General features: G+C 40.6%; 1 protein-coding gene across 1 annotated transcript; it reads right to left on the reverse strand.

Annotated features, from left to right (window-relative positions):
• Positions 1-904: 904 nt before the first annotated feature.
• Positions 905-14,835, reverse strand: LOC139413869 (cytochrome P450, family 24, subfamily A, polypeptide 1). The gene is made up of 12 exons (XM_071161697.1): positions 13,706-14,835; positions 13,342-13,532; positions 13,151-13,244; positions 12,957-13,050; positions 12,605-12,696; positions 9,971-10,082; positions 7,269-7,420; positions 6,234-6,400; positions 5,543-5,621; positions 5,226-5,423; positions 3,590-3,701; positions 905-3,214 (listed from the first exon to the last, which is right to left on the reverse strand). Exons 1-11 carry the CDS (start codon positions 13,964-13,966, stop codon positions 3,591-3,593), a joined length of 1,551 nt encoding a protein of 516 aa, XP_071017798.1. The 5' UTR covers positions 13,967-14,835; the 3' UTR covers positions 905-3,214; position 3,590.
• Positions 14,836-15,204: the final 369 nt, after the last annotated feature.

A 15,204-nucleotide genomic window follows, 5' to 3' on the forward strand; every position in this document is an offset into this window, starting at 1 on the left:
AGAATATTGAAGGATATTATAGAAATTCTGGTATTTATATAACATTTCCTGTAGAATAACTATTTTTCAGGGGGAGATACACACCAATACAGCACTATGTGTACATTCAGATGGTAGTTGGTGTCTGTTTTACAGTTCTACCAACTATTCATATCCCTGACAGACTTTAATGAGGTAATTGTGATTATACCAAGGTCATGCCTAGTTATAACCAGTTATAACCCTAGGAGAGTACATAAGGTGCTTCCTTTCTGCAGGTCACTGATACAGGTCAAAATGACCCCAAAGGACATGCATTTTTTTTAAGTCCATATTGATACAGAAACACTAAACAATGATCTTGATTCATTAAGAACAAGTTGATTGACAAAGTCATGAAAAATTGGGAGTATTTCATAAATCACCTTTGGGCTATGATCAGAAATATACCTCAAAATGACTCCAGTCGGTAGGTAGTATGAGGGTTAAAAAAGCATGATATGCTATATGATGCTATAACTATATTATAATGATAATACTATCACATTACTACATACTTATTCTTACTATTTTATGATTACTACATGTATACTGCATCATTTTCTTTCCTGTATCACATTTATTGATTTACAGTAGCATGTCTTCTTGAATTTCCTGTTGTACTCTACTTTTAGCACCCATGTATACTGAAATAAAACGAAACTAAGTTAAAACATTATTGTAGACTACAGATTCATAATATTTTCATAATACCAACTGAAATAATGTAATAAGAAATGACATTATTCAGTCCAAATCAGTTTCTTCTTGTGATACAAGAAATCTCTTGACATGAATTTAAGTATATGTTTTGAACAGTAGATGGCAGAAGTACACTATCTTAAATATCCTGCTGTGCATTTCAAATTAGTGTATTTCAAATCAGTGTATTTCAAATCAGTGTATTTCAAATCAAAGGACCATAATAGAGTACTTGCAGCTTTGGGCAATGAATAACAGGTAGATATTACAATGAATAACAGGTAGATCTTACAATGAATAACAGGTAGATATTACAATGAATAACAGGTAGATATTACAATGAATAACAGGTAGATATTACAATGAATAACAGGTAGACATTACAATGAATAACAGGTAGATATTACAATGAATAACAGGTAGACATTACAATGAATAACAGGTAGACATTACAATGAATAACAGGTAGACATTACAATGAATAACAGGTAGACATTACAGGTAATAACAGGTAGACATTACAATGAATAACAGGTAGACATTACAATGAATAACAGGTAGACATTACAATGAATAACAGGTAGACATTACAATGAATAACAGGTAGATATTACAATGAATAACAGGTAGACATTACAGGTAATAACAGGTAGACATTACAGGTAATAACAGGTAGACATTACCTATGAATAACAGGTAGACATTACAGGTAATAACAGGTAGACATTACAGGTAATAACAGGTAGACATTACAATGAATAACAGGTAGACATTTCACATTTTGTATTGGTGATCTTTCTGCATAAGCATGTGAAGTAAAGTGAAATTAAATATAATTGAATATGATGCAATATAGTCAATATTTTTCCACACTGCAAAAGCATCCTTAAAGGATCCCAATTGGTTTAAAACAGTTTAATGTATTTTTCTTATCAATAAGACGGTAAAACAGAAGTTATATAATTGTGTGAGCCTGGTCTAGCGGTATCTGCTGACTTGCAATCACACATTGCCCCTTGTGGCATGGGTTTAAACCAAGGATGTATATAAACCCTGTATTGGCCATTGAGAGCCTTTGAAGCCACCGGTCGGCCATATTGGCACCCCCCAGTAGGAGCAGTCCTCCATAGGAATGAATGTGATTCTACAGTATTTCAATTAAATGTTTCAAGGACAAAATGACATGTCTTTGTTTTGTAGTGGGGACAGTAACATTAGTAATGTTTTTTTTTAAAGTATACTTGAAGGTAAGTGTTTTCATACATATATTTTTTTAATGTTTAGTTCACATACTATAATTTACAAGTGTGCATTAAGATGTAATAGAACAAACATGGCAAAAAATGAATTACATTTAAAAAAATGAATTTCTATTGCTTCCAAACTATTCTTCAACACAGTGCTCCCTATCAGTCATCTAGAGTATATATCAATGATTGTTTTAAACAATACCTGCGCTTTCATATGTGTATTCCTCTAACTCTCTCCCCTCTTTAAAATACGTTATGTCAATAAGGTACAAATGTTATAGTATACTACCTGAAATACACTTCATTTCCAAAGCAGAAATGAACAATATTACCACTTTTCAGCAGATGATGTATTTCAGACCATTAATATCAGATTAGTAAAACCAAACATTTCCAGTGAGATAAACTTACGAAATTATAATAAATCGCTCCTTGTAATAAAGACAACTGTGCCACATAACTGAATGGCAGAGGGGGGCTGTGTATGCTGAGATATAATCTCCAAGACATGTTTTGTTGTCAGACTACAGCTGCACTATGCTGTGTGGATAGTTGATATATCTGATGCTGGTGTTACTGAACAGCAGCCCTGAGCTGAGCACAAGAGCCAGTAAGATTACCATATGGTGCATTCCATGACATTTTCACACACAAATATGATGATATACCAAAGTCAGACATTATTAGGTCCTTAGCTTTTGTGTGTAGCTATGATACAGTTGTATTAATCTTAAATCATATTCTGCAAAGTAATTTCAATTTCAAACATGAACATTTCTGCAACAAAAACAGAAAGTGGATTAAATATATAAAGAATTGTATGAATATATTCTAAGAACTACTAGCCTACATCATGTTGACACTATAATTGCACTTTATACACAAAAAAAATAAACACAAGTAGACTTTTTACATGTATATAATTTACCATAAGAACACAACGTATACAAAAGTCATAATTTCATGAATATATTTGACACAAGAACAGTTGTGTAAGATTAGTGGGCAGTAAGTACAGCTGCTGTATCGTACAAGTGACAGTGATCAACAAGTAGACTGTCATATTTAATCGTTTGAATATATTTATATTAGTTTGAGGTATATTGGACAGGATTACATAAATATATATTTATATCTGAAATAGTTATTTGTTATTTACAGAGCAGCAATATGTGGAGTCTCTCGGGACGTTCAGGTCCACAACTCATCTCCCTGTTGTGAAGTCCAAATGGGCTGTATTTGATCTGTTCAGGAAAAAAATAACATATGGAATCAAATTTAATATTTAAAAACATGCTGATATGTTTCCTGACTGTTTGTGAGTTTAATGTAACTTTTTTGTAGTTTCCCCCATACATTATTTTATATGCTGTATTTATGTGTTATATACACATTTGAGATATGTTATATATACACAGTACCAGTCAAAAGTTTGGACACACTTACTCATTCAAGGGTTTTTCTTTATTTATATTGAAAAGCAGGACATTACAATGAACAACAAGACATCACAATGAACAACAAGACATTACAATGACTAACAGGAAAACATTACAATGATTTAAGTCTTAGTACATGGATGATTTTGAGGTATAGTCAAGAGCGAGTTTTATTCTTACCTCATCGTCTGATGAATGCCACAGGGAGTTCCCGGTTTGGAACCAGCAACCCGGAATGGATAGCATCAACTGGTTCACAATCTGTCGCCACAACTTCATAATCCCTGACCACCTTATAGAAAGAGGGGAAAAAAGAGCAATCGTTAGATAAGGAAGGGCATGTAAAAAGAACATCAGTATCAAATGAGGTAAGAGTCACATAATAAAAATAAAAATATTTTTCAAATTTGAAACACATTGCAGGACAACGTCTTCTTGGAACAATGTATATGCAGTGTATTCTGAAATGATTCAGACCCATTGACTTTGTCCACATTTTGTTACGTTACAGCCTTATTCTAAAATGGATCACACTGTTATTTTCCATCAATCTACACACAATACCTCATAATGACAAAGCAAAAACAGGTTTAGAAATTTTGCAAATTATGTTAGATGGGGATCGTCGCTCCACAGCTGTTTTCAGGTCTCTCCAGCGATGTTCGATCGGGTTCAAGTCCGCGCTCTAGCTGGGCCACACAAGAAGCCACTCCTGTGTTGTCTTGGTTGTGTGCTTAGGGTCGTTGTCCTGTTGAAAGGTGAACCTTCACCCCAGTCTAAGGTCCTGAGCGCTCTGCAAGAGGTTTTCATCAATGATCTCTCTGTACTTTGCTCCGTTCATCCGTCCCTCAATCCTGACCAGTCTCCCAGTCCCTGCCACTGAAAAACATCTCCACAGCATGATGCTACCACCACTATGCTTCACCACAGGGACGGTGCCAGGTTTCCTCCAGACGTACTTGGCATTCAGGCCAAAGAGTTCAATGGTTTTATCTGACCAGAGAATATTGTTTCTCATGGTCTGCATCCTTTAGGTGCCTTCTGGCATTCTCCAAGCAGGCTGTCATGTGTCTTTTACTGAGGAGTGGCTTCTGTCCAGCCAATCTCCAATAAAGGCCTGATTGGTGGAATGCTGCAAGGAAGGATGTTCCACAAACTCTGGAGCTCTGTCAGAGTGACCATCGGGTTCTTGGTCACCATGCTGACCAAGGCCCTTATCCACCAATTGCTCAGTTTGGCCAGGTGGCCATCTCTAAGAAGAATGATGGAGGGCACTGTGGTACCTCTACACAATCCTGTTCCGCAGCCATACGGACAATTCCTTCGCCCTCAACGCTTGTTTTTTGCTCTGACATGCACTGTCAACTGTGGGACCCTAAATAGACAAGTGTGTGCCTTTCCAAATCTTGTCCAATCAATTTAATTGACCACAGGTGGACTCCAATCAAGTTGTAGAAAAATCTCAACAATTGTCAATGGAAACAGGACGCACCTGAGCTCAATTTCGAGTCTCATAGCAAAGGGTGTGAATAACCATTTGCGAAAATGTCTAAACATCTGTTTTTGCTTTGTGATTATGGGGTATTGTGTGTAGATTGATGAGGAAAATGTTTTGTTTACTCCATTTTAGAATAAGGCTGTAATGTAACAAAATGTGGAAAAAGTCAAGGGGTTGGAATACTTTCCCGAATGCACTGTAAATTTAAGCCTGATTCAAGAAGAGAGAGTAATATTCACGTGTTCAGCACTACCTGCAGTGATATTACAATGTTGGCGACTTGGCGGTCATTTTGGGGACACAGGAGGTTGTTCTTACCCAGCAGAGTGCCAACTGCAGCTGTAGCTCTGCCAGACGCCGCCCGATGCACATCCTCTTCCCAATGCCAAACGGCACATGGGCAAAGGGGTTGATGGGTCTGCTTTCTCTTAACCAACGCTCTGGCTTAAATAGGCTACTGTGCTCAAAGTACTCCTCATTGGCACCGAGAGCATGGCTGTTGATCATCAACACTGTCTGCAAATGAAAAACAAAAAGCTTGATTAGACATCAATCAAATGTACATGTTAATTGATCCGAGACTAATCAACCGAACATGTTCTCTTAAATGAGGGAATTGGAAGTAATCCACTTACCCCTTTGGGAATGGAGTAATCCCCCAACACAGTGTCTTTGTCTAAGGTCCGACTCGTGAAGGGAACTGACGGCGATAACCTGCAGGAATTTGAAAACATTGCTTGGGAATATAGCCTTGAAGCAGGGGGATGCATATACATGTAAGCTCTTTAGGATCAGTTAAACTTACTCAAACCATTTCAAACGGAAAGTTGAAAGGAAATATAACTAAACCCCTGTCAAACATCAGAAACATTCTCTGCGTGAGTTTAAGCATTAAACTCTCAAAACACTTGTTACGTTTCAAACTCTTGTGACATCATGAGATTTAGTGTTATTATCGGCGTAGTAGTACTAAGGTATTTAAGGACAACAACGTGACCCTACTGTTGTTGCTATAAGCTGTAGTGAATGGTCACCCAGTCATCATACCTAGTTATCTCACTATAAACTGCTTGCCTACAGTTTTTGAATTACGGAGGGCATGGGTGGTTTGACATTAAGCAACTACTCCATTGATTTGGAGTTGAGAAAAATGTATGCGTGTACTCTGTCAGTATCTGCAACTGTATGGTTATTTCAGATTAAGATCTGAGGGGTACCAATAGCCTATAGCTAGCCTACTTCATCTGTTCTGCACTTGTGTTTGAGTGACATACAGTACAGTCTGTTGTGTTGTCGTTTTTGCGTCAGTGGAATGTCTTACTGTACCTCATGGACTCCTTGAGGCAGGCCTTGAGGTAGGGCATTCTCTGGAGGTGCTCAGCGCTGGGAGTCTGATTGGCAGGAAGAACTTCTCTAATTTCCTGGAGCAGCTTCCCCTGAGCGCAAGGGTTACGGGAGAGGTTGAAAATAGCCCACAGCAAGCTGTTGGCAGTCTGGAAAAAACATCAACAGAGAGAGAGAGACAGAGAGACAGAAAGCAAGAGAGAGAGGCCGAGAGAGGCAGAGAGCAAGAGAAACAAACAGACAGAGAAAGAGAGAGAGAGAGGGATGGGAGAGATGTCAGACTCAGAGAGATACTACGAACTGCATTCCATAGAGGGGTCCTACAGTTAATGGAGCTGAGGAATGTGAGGGGTTCCTCCGGATCATTTAGTTCCTTCTCTCACAGGGAGGGAATACCACTTAAAATGTGGAATGCAAAAAGGTCAAAGTAAGGAATGAAGTAAGGAGAAAAGTCAAAAATAAAGGATTAAGTATCATGTTTTCCCTGCTTATTGTTCTGAAAATAGAATAGTGAAATAGGCACTGGTGCAAGTGAATGATAAATCTGGCCCTATCCTTGTTTGAAGGACCGAGATTCAAAACCGGATCTCAAGACCGTTAGCCCGCTAAAGCTAATGCCTAGGCGTAAAGCAAGCCGTCAGGTCTCAAGACAGTTAGCCCGCTAAAGCTAATGCCTAGGCGTAAAGCAAGCCGTCAGGTCTCAAGACAGTTAGCCCGCTAAAGCTAATGCCAAGGCGTAAAGCAAGCCGTCAGGTCTCAAGACAGTTAGCCCGCTAAAGCTAATGCCAAGGCGTAAAGCAAGCCGTCAGGTCTCAAGACAGTTAGCCCGCTAAAGCTAATGCCTAGGCGTAAAGCAAGCCGTCAGGTCTCAAGCCACGTTATTCATCGCAGTTCACCTAAAAAACTGGAGGCCCTATCACACTTCAATGTTCTGACGCTAAATTATTAGCAAGGATACTCAACATGCGAGCGTGGTTCATCGAACCAGCGAGGTTACATTTGTCAATTGATCCTTACCGTCTCCACTCCTCCAATCTGGAGCTCTGTGATGGCGGCGTACAGCTCCTTCTTGGACAGGTGACTGTGGCGGTAGATGTCACACAGAAAGTCGTCACCGGGCCCCGTTGTCTCTGTGTGGCGCTTTATCTTCTTGTCTATGTAGACTTTGGCTAGAGACAACAGGAAGAGAAAAATAGGAACTAATAAACTGATGGATATATAGAGTATAAGGTAACAATTACTTCACATTTTAAAGTCATTCTAAGGGTCAACTTCATTCACCAAAACATGGATTCCATTTGAGAAAAGCTGCAACCAGTCATAATGATAATTGTAAACATCTAAAAACATGAAGACTATAGTAAACATGCCCTAAAATGACCTGTAACGGTATCCGTCGTCGGAAGAAGAAGAGGAATCAACGGACCAAAGTGCAGCGTGGTAAATGTTCATGCTTGGTTTATTAAAACTGAACACTAACAAAAATAAACAAGAGAACAACCGAAACAGTCCTGTAAGGTGAAAACACTAAACAGAAATTAACTACCCACAAAAACCCTATGGGAGAAAGCTACCTAAGTATGGTTCCCATTCAGAGACAACGATAGACAGCTGTCCCTGACTGAGAACCATACCCGGCCAAAACAAAGAAATACAATACAACCTGGCAACCTTGGTTAGTGCGCACTGCACCCGGCCCGCCACAGGAGTCGCTGGTGCGCGATGAGACAAGGATATCCCTACCGGCCAACCCCTCCCTAACCTGGACGACGCTAGGCCAATTGCGCGTTGCCCCACAGACCTCCCGGTCGCAGCCGGTTATGACAGAGCCTGGGCGCGAACCCAGAGTCTCTGGTGGCACAGCTGGCGCTGCAGTACAGCGCCCTTAACCACTGCACCACCCGGGAGGCCCAAAGTACATTCAGTTCTGACACAGAACACAGAACACTCAGTTCTGTGTCCTGCGCCTGACTCCGTCCTCACCTCTTCATTTTAAATACTTTTTGGAAGAGTTTGAAATTTGAATCCTTTGCCTCCGGACAAGGGCATTTCAAGGCATAGAGCCGACATGGACATTAATAATATTGAAAGTATTTAGAAAATTCACAAACAAATATTTTCACTTCTAAAATTCCTGTAAATGCAGATTTTAAGCTCAAATAATGCAACTAAATATTTTTTTTACGTAAAAATAAAGTTTCCCTGCCGAACAAGGATTGTCACAACTTTCAAGAATCCCTGAGCTAATTTCCTTCCCATTTTGCCATGAGACTGATGTTGCAAATGTTGCAGTTTTAAAGCTAATTTACTGTAATTAAGAACATTATATAGTTCATTATATAATTCATGGCTATCTGGGGGGCCCAACTTCCGGGAGGGGCGAAGCTCATTGGCCCCCTGCTTAGGGTGTTGTGCTACACCAGTGAGTGTGTGTGTGTGTGTGTGGGGGGGGGGGGGGGGGGGGCTGGACAGGACAGGTGCCTGCAAGCCACTGCCAAGCAAGCAACACAACAAACGATCAGTAGCAAAGTCCTGATCCAACATTCCACACCTCCCTCCTCCCCTCCAGCCCTCTATCCCACCATCCCTCCCACTATTACAAATATTTGGGAGACTTCTCCCTCTTAGGTCATCCGGTTTACTACCACTCTGGCTGTGTCATGTAAGAAGTGTAGAGCCAACTGCATTGATCACAGAGGCACCCTGCTCATATCTCTCTCTCTGCTATCACCTGACTGGAAATGTGCTCAAAACAGTTTGTGGGTCATACGTCATCTGGAGAAAGAGCTGCAAAACACGCGCTGTGGTGTAGGGATTGGGGGGTTGCCTAGGGAGGGGTTTAAAGTGAATGTGGCGGGCTGAGAGGTTTCATCAGGGGGAGAGAGGACATGGAGGGGAAGTTCCTTTAGAGGGAGGGTGGCTGGACGTGAGAACGAGGGTTGGAGGGTTGATATGGAGGTTGTGAGTTTAAGAAAGGGGGAAAAGAAGATGGGGTTGTTTTAGACGTGGTTTAGACATGGAGGAGAGGTTTCAGGGGGGACAGAGGGGATGTGAAGGGGAGGTTTCAGGGGGGACAGAAGGGACATGGAGGAGAGGTTTCAGGGGGGACAGAGGGGATGTGAAGTGGAGGTTTCAGGGGGGACAGAGGGGATATGGATGGGAGGTTTCAGGGGGGACAGAGGGGATGTGAAGGGGAGGTTTCAGGGGGGGACAGATGAGACATGGAGGGGAGGTTTCAGGGGGGACAGAAGGGACATGGAGGGGAGGTTTCAGGGGGACAGAGGGGATATGGATGGGAGGTTTCAGGGGGGACAGAGGGGACATGGAGGGGAGGTTTCGGGGGGGACAGAGGGGACGTGAAGGGGAGGTTTCAGGGGGGACAGAGGGGACATGGAGGGGAGGTTTCAGGGGGGACAGAAGGGACATGGAGGGGAGGTTTCAGGGGGGAGAGAAGGGACATGGAGGGGAGGTTTCAGGGGGGACAGAGGGAACATGGAGGGGAAGTTTTCAGGGGGGACAGAAGGGACATGGAGGGGAGGTTTCAGGGGGGACAGAGGGAACATGGAGGGGAAGTTTTCAGGGGGGACAGAAGGGACATCGAGGGGAGGTTTCAGGGGGGACAGAGGGAACATGGAGGGGAGGTTACTTTAGAGGGATGGGGAGGGGAGTTGCAAGCGAGAGTCAGGGGACATTGAAAAGGTGTTAGAGGTTGTTTGTACCTGTGCTGAATATACGGTCCCATGCCATAGTGTGGTTCTGCCATGTTTTGGTGTTCAGTTTTTTGTGGAGCTCCACTGGCGTGACCATCATCATGCCAAATGTGCTCATCATCTACATAAATAGAGAGAGAGAGAGAGAGAGAGAGAGAGAGAGAGAGAGAGAGAGAGAGAGAGAGAGAGAGAGAGAGAGAGAGACTTTAAATGTAACAATAAAATAAAGACATACAGTAAGAATGTATTTTTGCAAGTAGCCATTCATTTCCAAGGTCTTCCTACAGTATTTCAATGGCAATTTATAGCACATGGCCATGGTTACTATAACAAAAAATGTCATGACCTTTTTTACGATGTTTTTGTCTCCTGCATGTGGTATTATTGATTTGCTCCAGTAATTTACAGAGATAGTCTATTGCACCATCAGTAACTGTTGCTGTGGTGATTATAGCCCACTCATTCAAGTGAACTCAATGACCTGCGCTCTTTCTATAGGCTCAGAGAGTGAGCGCGCAGCCTAGCTGTGTCACAAAAAGCCAGTGCTAAGACGCTACTCCAAAAATGTAGTTCACCAAGATACACATTACTTCACACCAGAATAAGTTAAGCTACACTAAAGCTACCCTTTAGAAAAACAGAGTTTAATTAACTAAAGTCACTTTGAACAAGTAGTTCACTGCCTCCGAACTGCTTAGTGAAAATTATAACATGTAAATCTGAAGTGTCATAGACGACAAATTGCAAGAACAGTTCACTAGAGTCAGATTGTTAAGAGAATGTAATTTAACTTGGTAATTTTTCCTATTAAAGACAAAAAGTGAGAATTAGGCACACAAAAGTGTTTCAAGTGACTATTAGGCAGGTCTGAAATTATTGACTACTTCACATATGTTTTATTATATTTTTGCAAAAACAGTGGTGTGTAGTTCCAGTAGTTATCTACACTGCTACATGATAAAACAGTAGTGTGTAGTTCCAGTAGTTATCTACACTGCTACATGATAAAACAGTAGTGTGTAGTTCCAGTAGTTATCTACACTGCTACATGATAAAACAGTAGTGTGTAGTTCCAGTAGTTATCTACACTGCTACATGATAAAACAGTGGTGTGTAGTTCCAGTAGTTATCTACACTGCTACATGATAAAACAGTAGTGTGTAGTTCCAGTAGTTATCTACACTGCTACATGATAAAACAGTAGTGTGTAGTTCCAGTAGTTATCTACACTGCTACATGATAAAACAGTAGTGTGTAGTTCCAGTAGTTATCTACACTGCTACATGATAAAACAGTGGTGTGTAGTTCCAGTAGTTATCTACACTGCTACATGATAAAACAGTAGTGTGTAGTTCCAGTAGTTATCTACACTGCTACATGATAAAACAGTGGTGTGTAGTTCCAGTAGTTATCTACACTGCTACATGATAAAACAGTAGTGTGTAGTTCCAGTAGTTATCTACACTGCTACATGATAAAACAGTAGTGTGTAGTTCCAGTAGTTATCTACACTGCTACATGATAAAACAGTAGTGTGTAGTTCCAGTAGTTATCTACACTGCTACATGATAAAACAGTAGTGTGTAGTTCCAGTAGTTATCTACACTGCTACATGATAAAACAGTAGTGTGTAGTTCCAGTAGTTATCTACACTGCTACATGATAAAACAGTAGTGTGTAGTTCCAGTAGTTATCTACACTGCTACATGATAAAACAGTAGTGTGTAGTTCCAGTAGTTATCTACACTGCTACATGATAAAACAGTAGTGTGTAGTTCCAGTAGTTATCTACACTGCTACATGATAAAACAGTGGTGTGTAGTTCCAGTAGTTATCTACACTGCTACATGATAAAACAGTAGTGTGTAGTTCCAGTAGTTATCTACACTGCTACATGATAAAACAGTGGTGTGTAGTTCCAGTAGTTATCTACACTGCTACATGATAAAACAGTAGTGTGTAGTTCCAGTAGTTATCTACACTGCTACATGATAAAACAGTAGTGTGTAGTTCCAGTAGTTATCTACACTGCTACATGATAAAACAGTAGTGTGTAGTTCCAGTAGTTATCTACACTGCTACATGATAAAACAGTAGTGTGTAGTTCCAGTAGTTATCTACACTGCTACATGATAAAACAGTAGTGTGTAGTTCCAGTAGTTATCTACACTGCTACATGATAAAACAGTGGTGTGTAGTTCCAGTAGTTATCTACACTGCTACATGATAAAACAGTAGTGTGTAGTTCCAGTAGTTATCTACACTGCTACATGATAAAACAGTAGTGTGTAGTTCCAGTAGTTATCTACACTGCTACATGATAAAACAGTAGTGTGTAGTTCCAGTAGTTATCTACACTGCTACATGATAAAACAGTAGTGTGTAGTTCCAGTAGTTATCTACACTGCTACATGGCAAAAAAAGTATTTAACACAAGCAAAATTATAATTTAATTAAACTACCACCAAGCTACTGCAAATTCGAGTTCAACTATTAGTTGAACTTACATGTAGTTCACTACTTCCCAACACTCCAGAAAGATCACTAAGGTTATCAAGTCGGGGTCTTCAGCAGCGCCCACAATACAGTCTACCCTTCACTATGCAGATAGTAATTCGATGTGTAAAATCATTAACCACTTACTGTTTTTATGGACATGATAAAGGTCATAGCCTCCTCGTTGACGTTGTCATGCAGAAGTCCGAATCTTTTGTCATAGAGCACTAAGCAAATGGCTGTAAGTATAACGAGGATCAACAATCAGATCATAAACATTTGAAAACATGAATTAATTTATGAATGAATGAACTCAAACAATTATACTGTGTATTCATTCTAATAAGAGGTTTACTAAAAAAAAAAAATTTAAACAATAAAATTATATTTAGAATAATGTAATGTATTTAATACATCTGAATTAGATATAAGCAACAATTGATATCTAGCTACAAATATGTTCATTATTTATAGCCTAGTCATTCAATAGAGTACGTACTCTCCATTGACCATTTATTCAATTCGAAGTACAAGTCCTCAAATCGTCCATTGTCAGTCACTTGTCCAATTCTACTAACGAAATCCGACAACACCTGCATTTTGGAGACAGAAATGACAGTAAATACCAGACATTCTTTGATCAAATTCACGTTGAACTGCACTGTTTTAACGCAGAGAAATGATCTTACTAACCTGATTTATTTTTCCATCAAGTTTCGCGACTTCGGTGGGTTTCATAAATTTCTGCTGAAAGGCGCTTCTCACCCTCTGCCAGTCTTTCCCTTCCCTAAAAATCATGCGGAAAAATATGAGCTATTTTTATCTATATACTTCTGCTAAGCAAATAGCTTGATATCATATTAATATTGAAAAGTGCTACTTACAGAATAAGAAGTCCATATGCCTCGTCTCTGAAGTCTCGGTATGCTTTCCAGGGTTTAATCTCCAGACGCTGCGGGTAAACGCTCTCCTTTCTGTAGAGCGTTTCCAGCAAGCAAGGTGCGCCAATATGGACCGATTCAAAGGAGCCGAGTTTCATCCGGAAAATCTTGCCGAATTTCTTATGGTAATCAATCTAAAAGAAAGAAATATCATTCACAATACATTTAATTCACCCAAAACAGATTATTTATTATTTATTAAACTAAATGAACATGTGTATATTTTCTCTCGAAAATAAAATTTTATTTTCAATGCTTAATGTTATTATTCCTATAGCCTAATTATAATAATTGTTTTATAATTTACCAATGCATCATGTTGTCTTTGCAGCCCTCCTTTGCGGAGTAGTTGTATCAAACTGCCAAATAAGGGCCAATTGGTGGGTCCAGGTATCGAATAAAGGCTCTGAGTTTGCGAGGGAAGACTTTGTCCACAAGGCGCAACCACCGCAGCATCCTTCGGGTCCAGGACGCACACTGAAGACGTTGGCTTGAAGTGCTGCAACCCAACCATCTTCTTCTTTAACAATTCGACTATCTGTGGTACCTTTTGGATTTGTGCCCTCATTCTCAACCAGCGATAGGCTAATAGCGGATATGCACTGGGGCACTTGGCGCTCAGCACGAATGAATGTTTTTGCGTAAGTTGTTGGAAACTTGGAACTTCTCAGGCTTCTCGTTTCTTGGAACTGTCACACCTTCCACAATATATATATACTCTGAGAGTGTTTATTCAGGATGAACCCATAACCAATCAGGGATCAGTCCTGCATGGTGTAGCCGTTGAGCCCACACTATTCAATTATGGATCAATGTTGTGACGATCGCATGACTCCAGATAGACCGAGGAAGTGCCCTTGCCCCCGCTTTATAAATAAACATATCGGCATAAACTGAAGGTGAACGAAAGGTGAAGCGGTTCGCTTGAACCCTAGTGGAGTCCACCACGGGAGGCTGCGGGAGGACGGCTCATATTAATGGCCGGAAGATAGCAAATGGAATCCCATCAAACATCTGGAAACCATGTATTTTATGTATTTGATCAAATTCCACTCATCCTACTCCAGACTTAACACAAGTCCGTTCTCCCCAATTAAGCTGCCACCAATCTCCTGCGGACTGTCCAAAATTGGGAAAACCAGAGGCAATACTACTACTGTACCACAGTTCTGTCATTTGCACAAATATTTACTTAATACCCTCAGCTCATACTATTTGGCAAGGATGCACAATGTTTTTCCATGACTGATAAAAAATACACTATATACACAAAAGTATGTGCAAACTCTTTCAAATTAGTGGATTTGGCCATTTCAGCCACACCCGTTGCTGACATGTGTATAAAATCGAGCACACAGCCATGCAATCTCCATAGACAAACACCGGCAGTAGAATCCGTCATAGGATGCCACCTTTCCAACAAGTCAGTTTGTCAAATGTCTGCCCTGCTAGAGCTGCCTCGAGTCAACTGTAAGTGCTGTTATTGTGAAGTGGAAACTTCTAGGAGCAACAACGGCTCAGCTGTGAAGTGGTAGGCCACACAAGCTCACAGAATGGGACTGCCGAATTCTGAAAGATGTGCGTAAAAATCGCCCGTCCTTGCTTGCAACACCCACTACCGAGTTCCAAACGGCCTCTGGAAGCAACGTCACTGTTAGTTGGGAGCGTCATGAAATGAGTTTCCATGGCCGAGCAGCTGCACACAAGCCTAAGATCTCCATGTGCAATGCCAAGCGTCAGCTGGAGTGGTGTAAAGCTCACCGCCATTGGACTCTGGAGCAGTGGAAACGCGTTCTCTGGAGTGAT

This window comes from Oncorhynchus clarkii, chromosome 7, assembly GCF_045791955.1.
Source record: "Oncorhynchus clarkii lewisi isolate Uvic-CL-2024 chromosome 7, UVic_Ocla_1.0, whole genome shotgun sequence".
Classification (NCBI taxonomy): Eukaryota; Metazoa; Chordata; class Actinopteri; order Salmoniformes; family Salmonidae; genus Oncorhynchus; species Oncorhynchus clarkii.

What these genes read in the sequence shown, in the direction of transcription:
- LOC139413869 (XM_071161697.1), bottom strand. Translation starts at nt 13,966, where the DNA reads ATGAGGGCACAAATCCAAAAGGTACCACAGATAGTCGAATTGTTAAAG. An exon ending in AAAGACAACATGATGCATTG is followed by an intron (nt 13,533 to 13,705) that starts GTAAATTATAAA and finishes TCTTTCTTTTAG; the next exon opens with ATTGATTACCATAAGAAATT. An exon ending in TTATCATGTCCATAAAAACA is followed by an intron (nt 10,083 to 12,604) that starts GTAAGTGGTTAA and finishes CTATTTATGTAG; the next exon opens with ATGATGAGCACATTTGGCAT.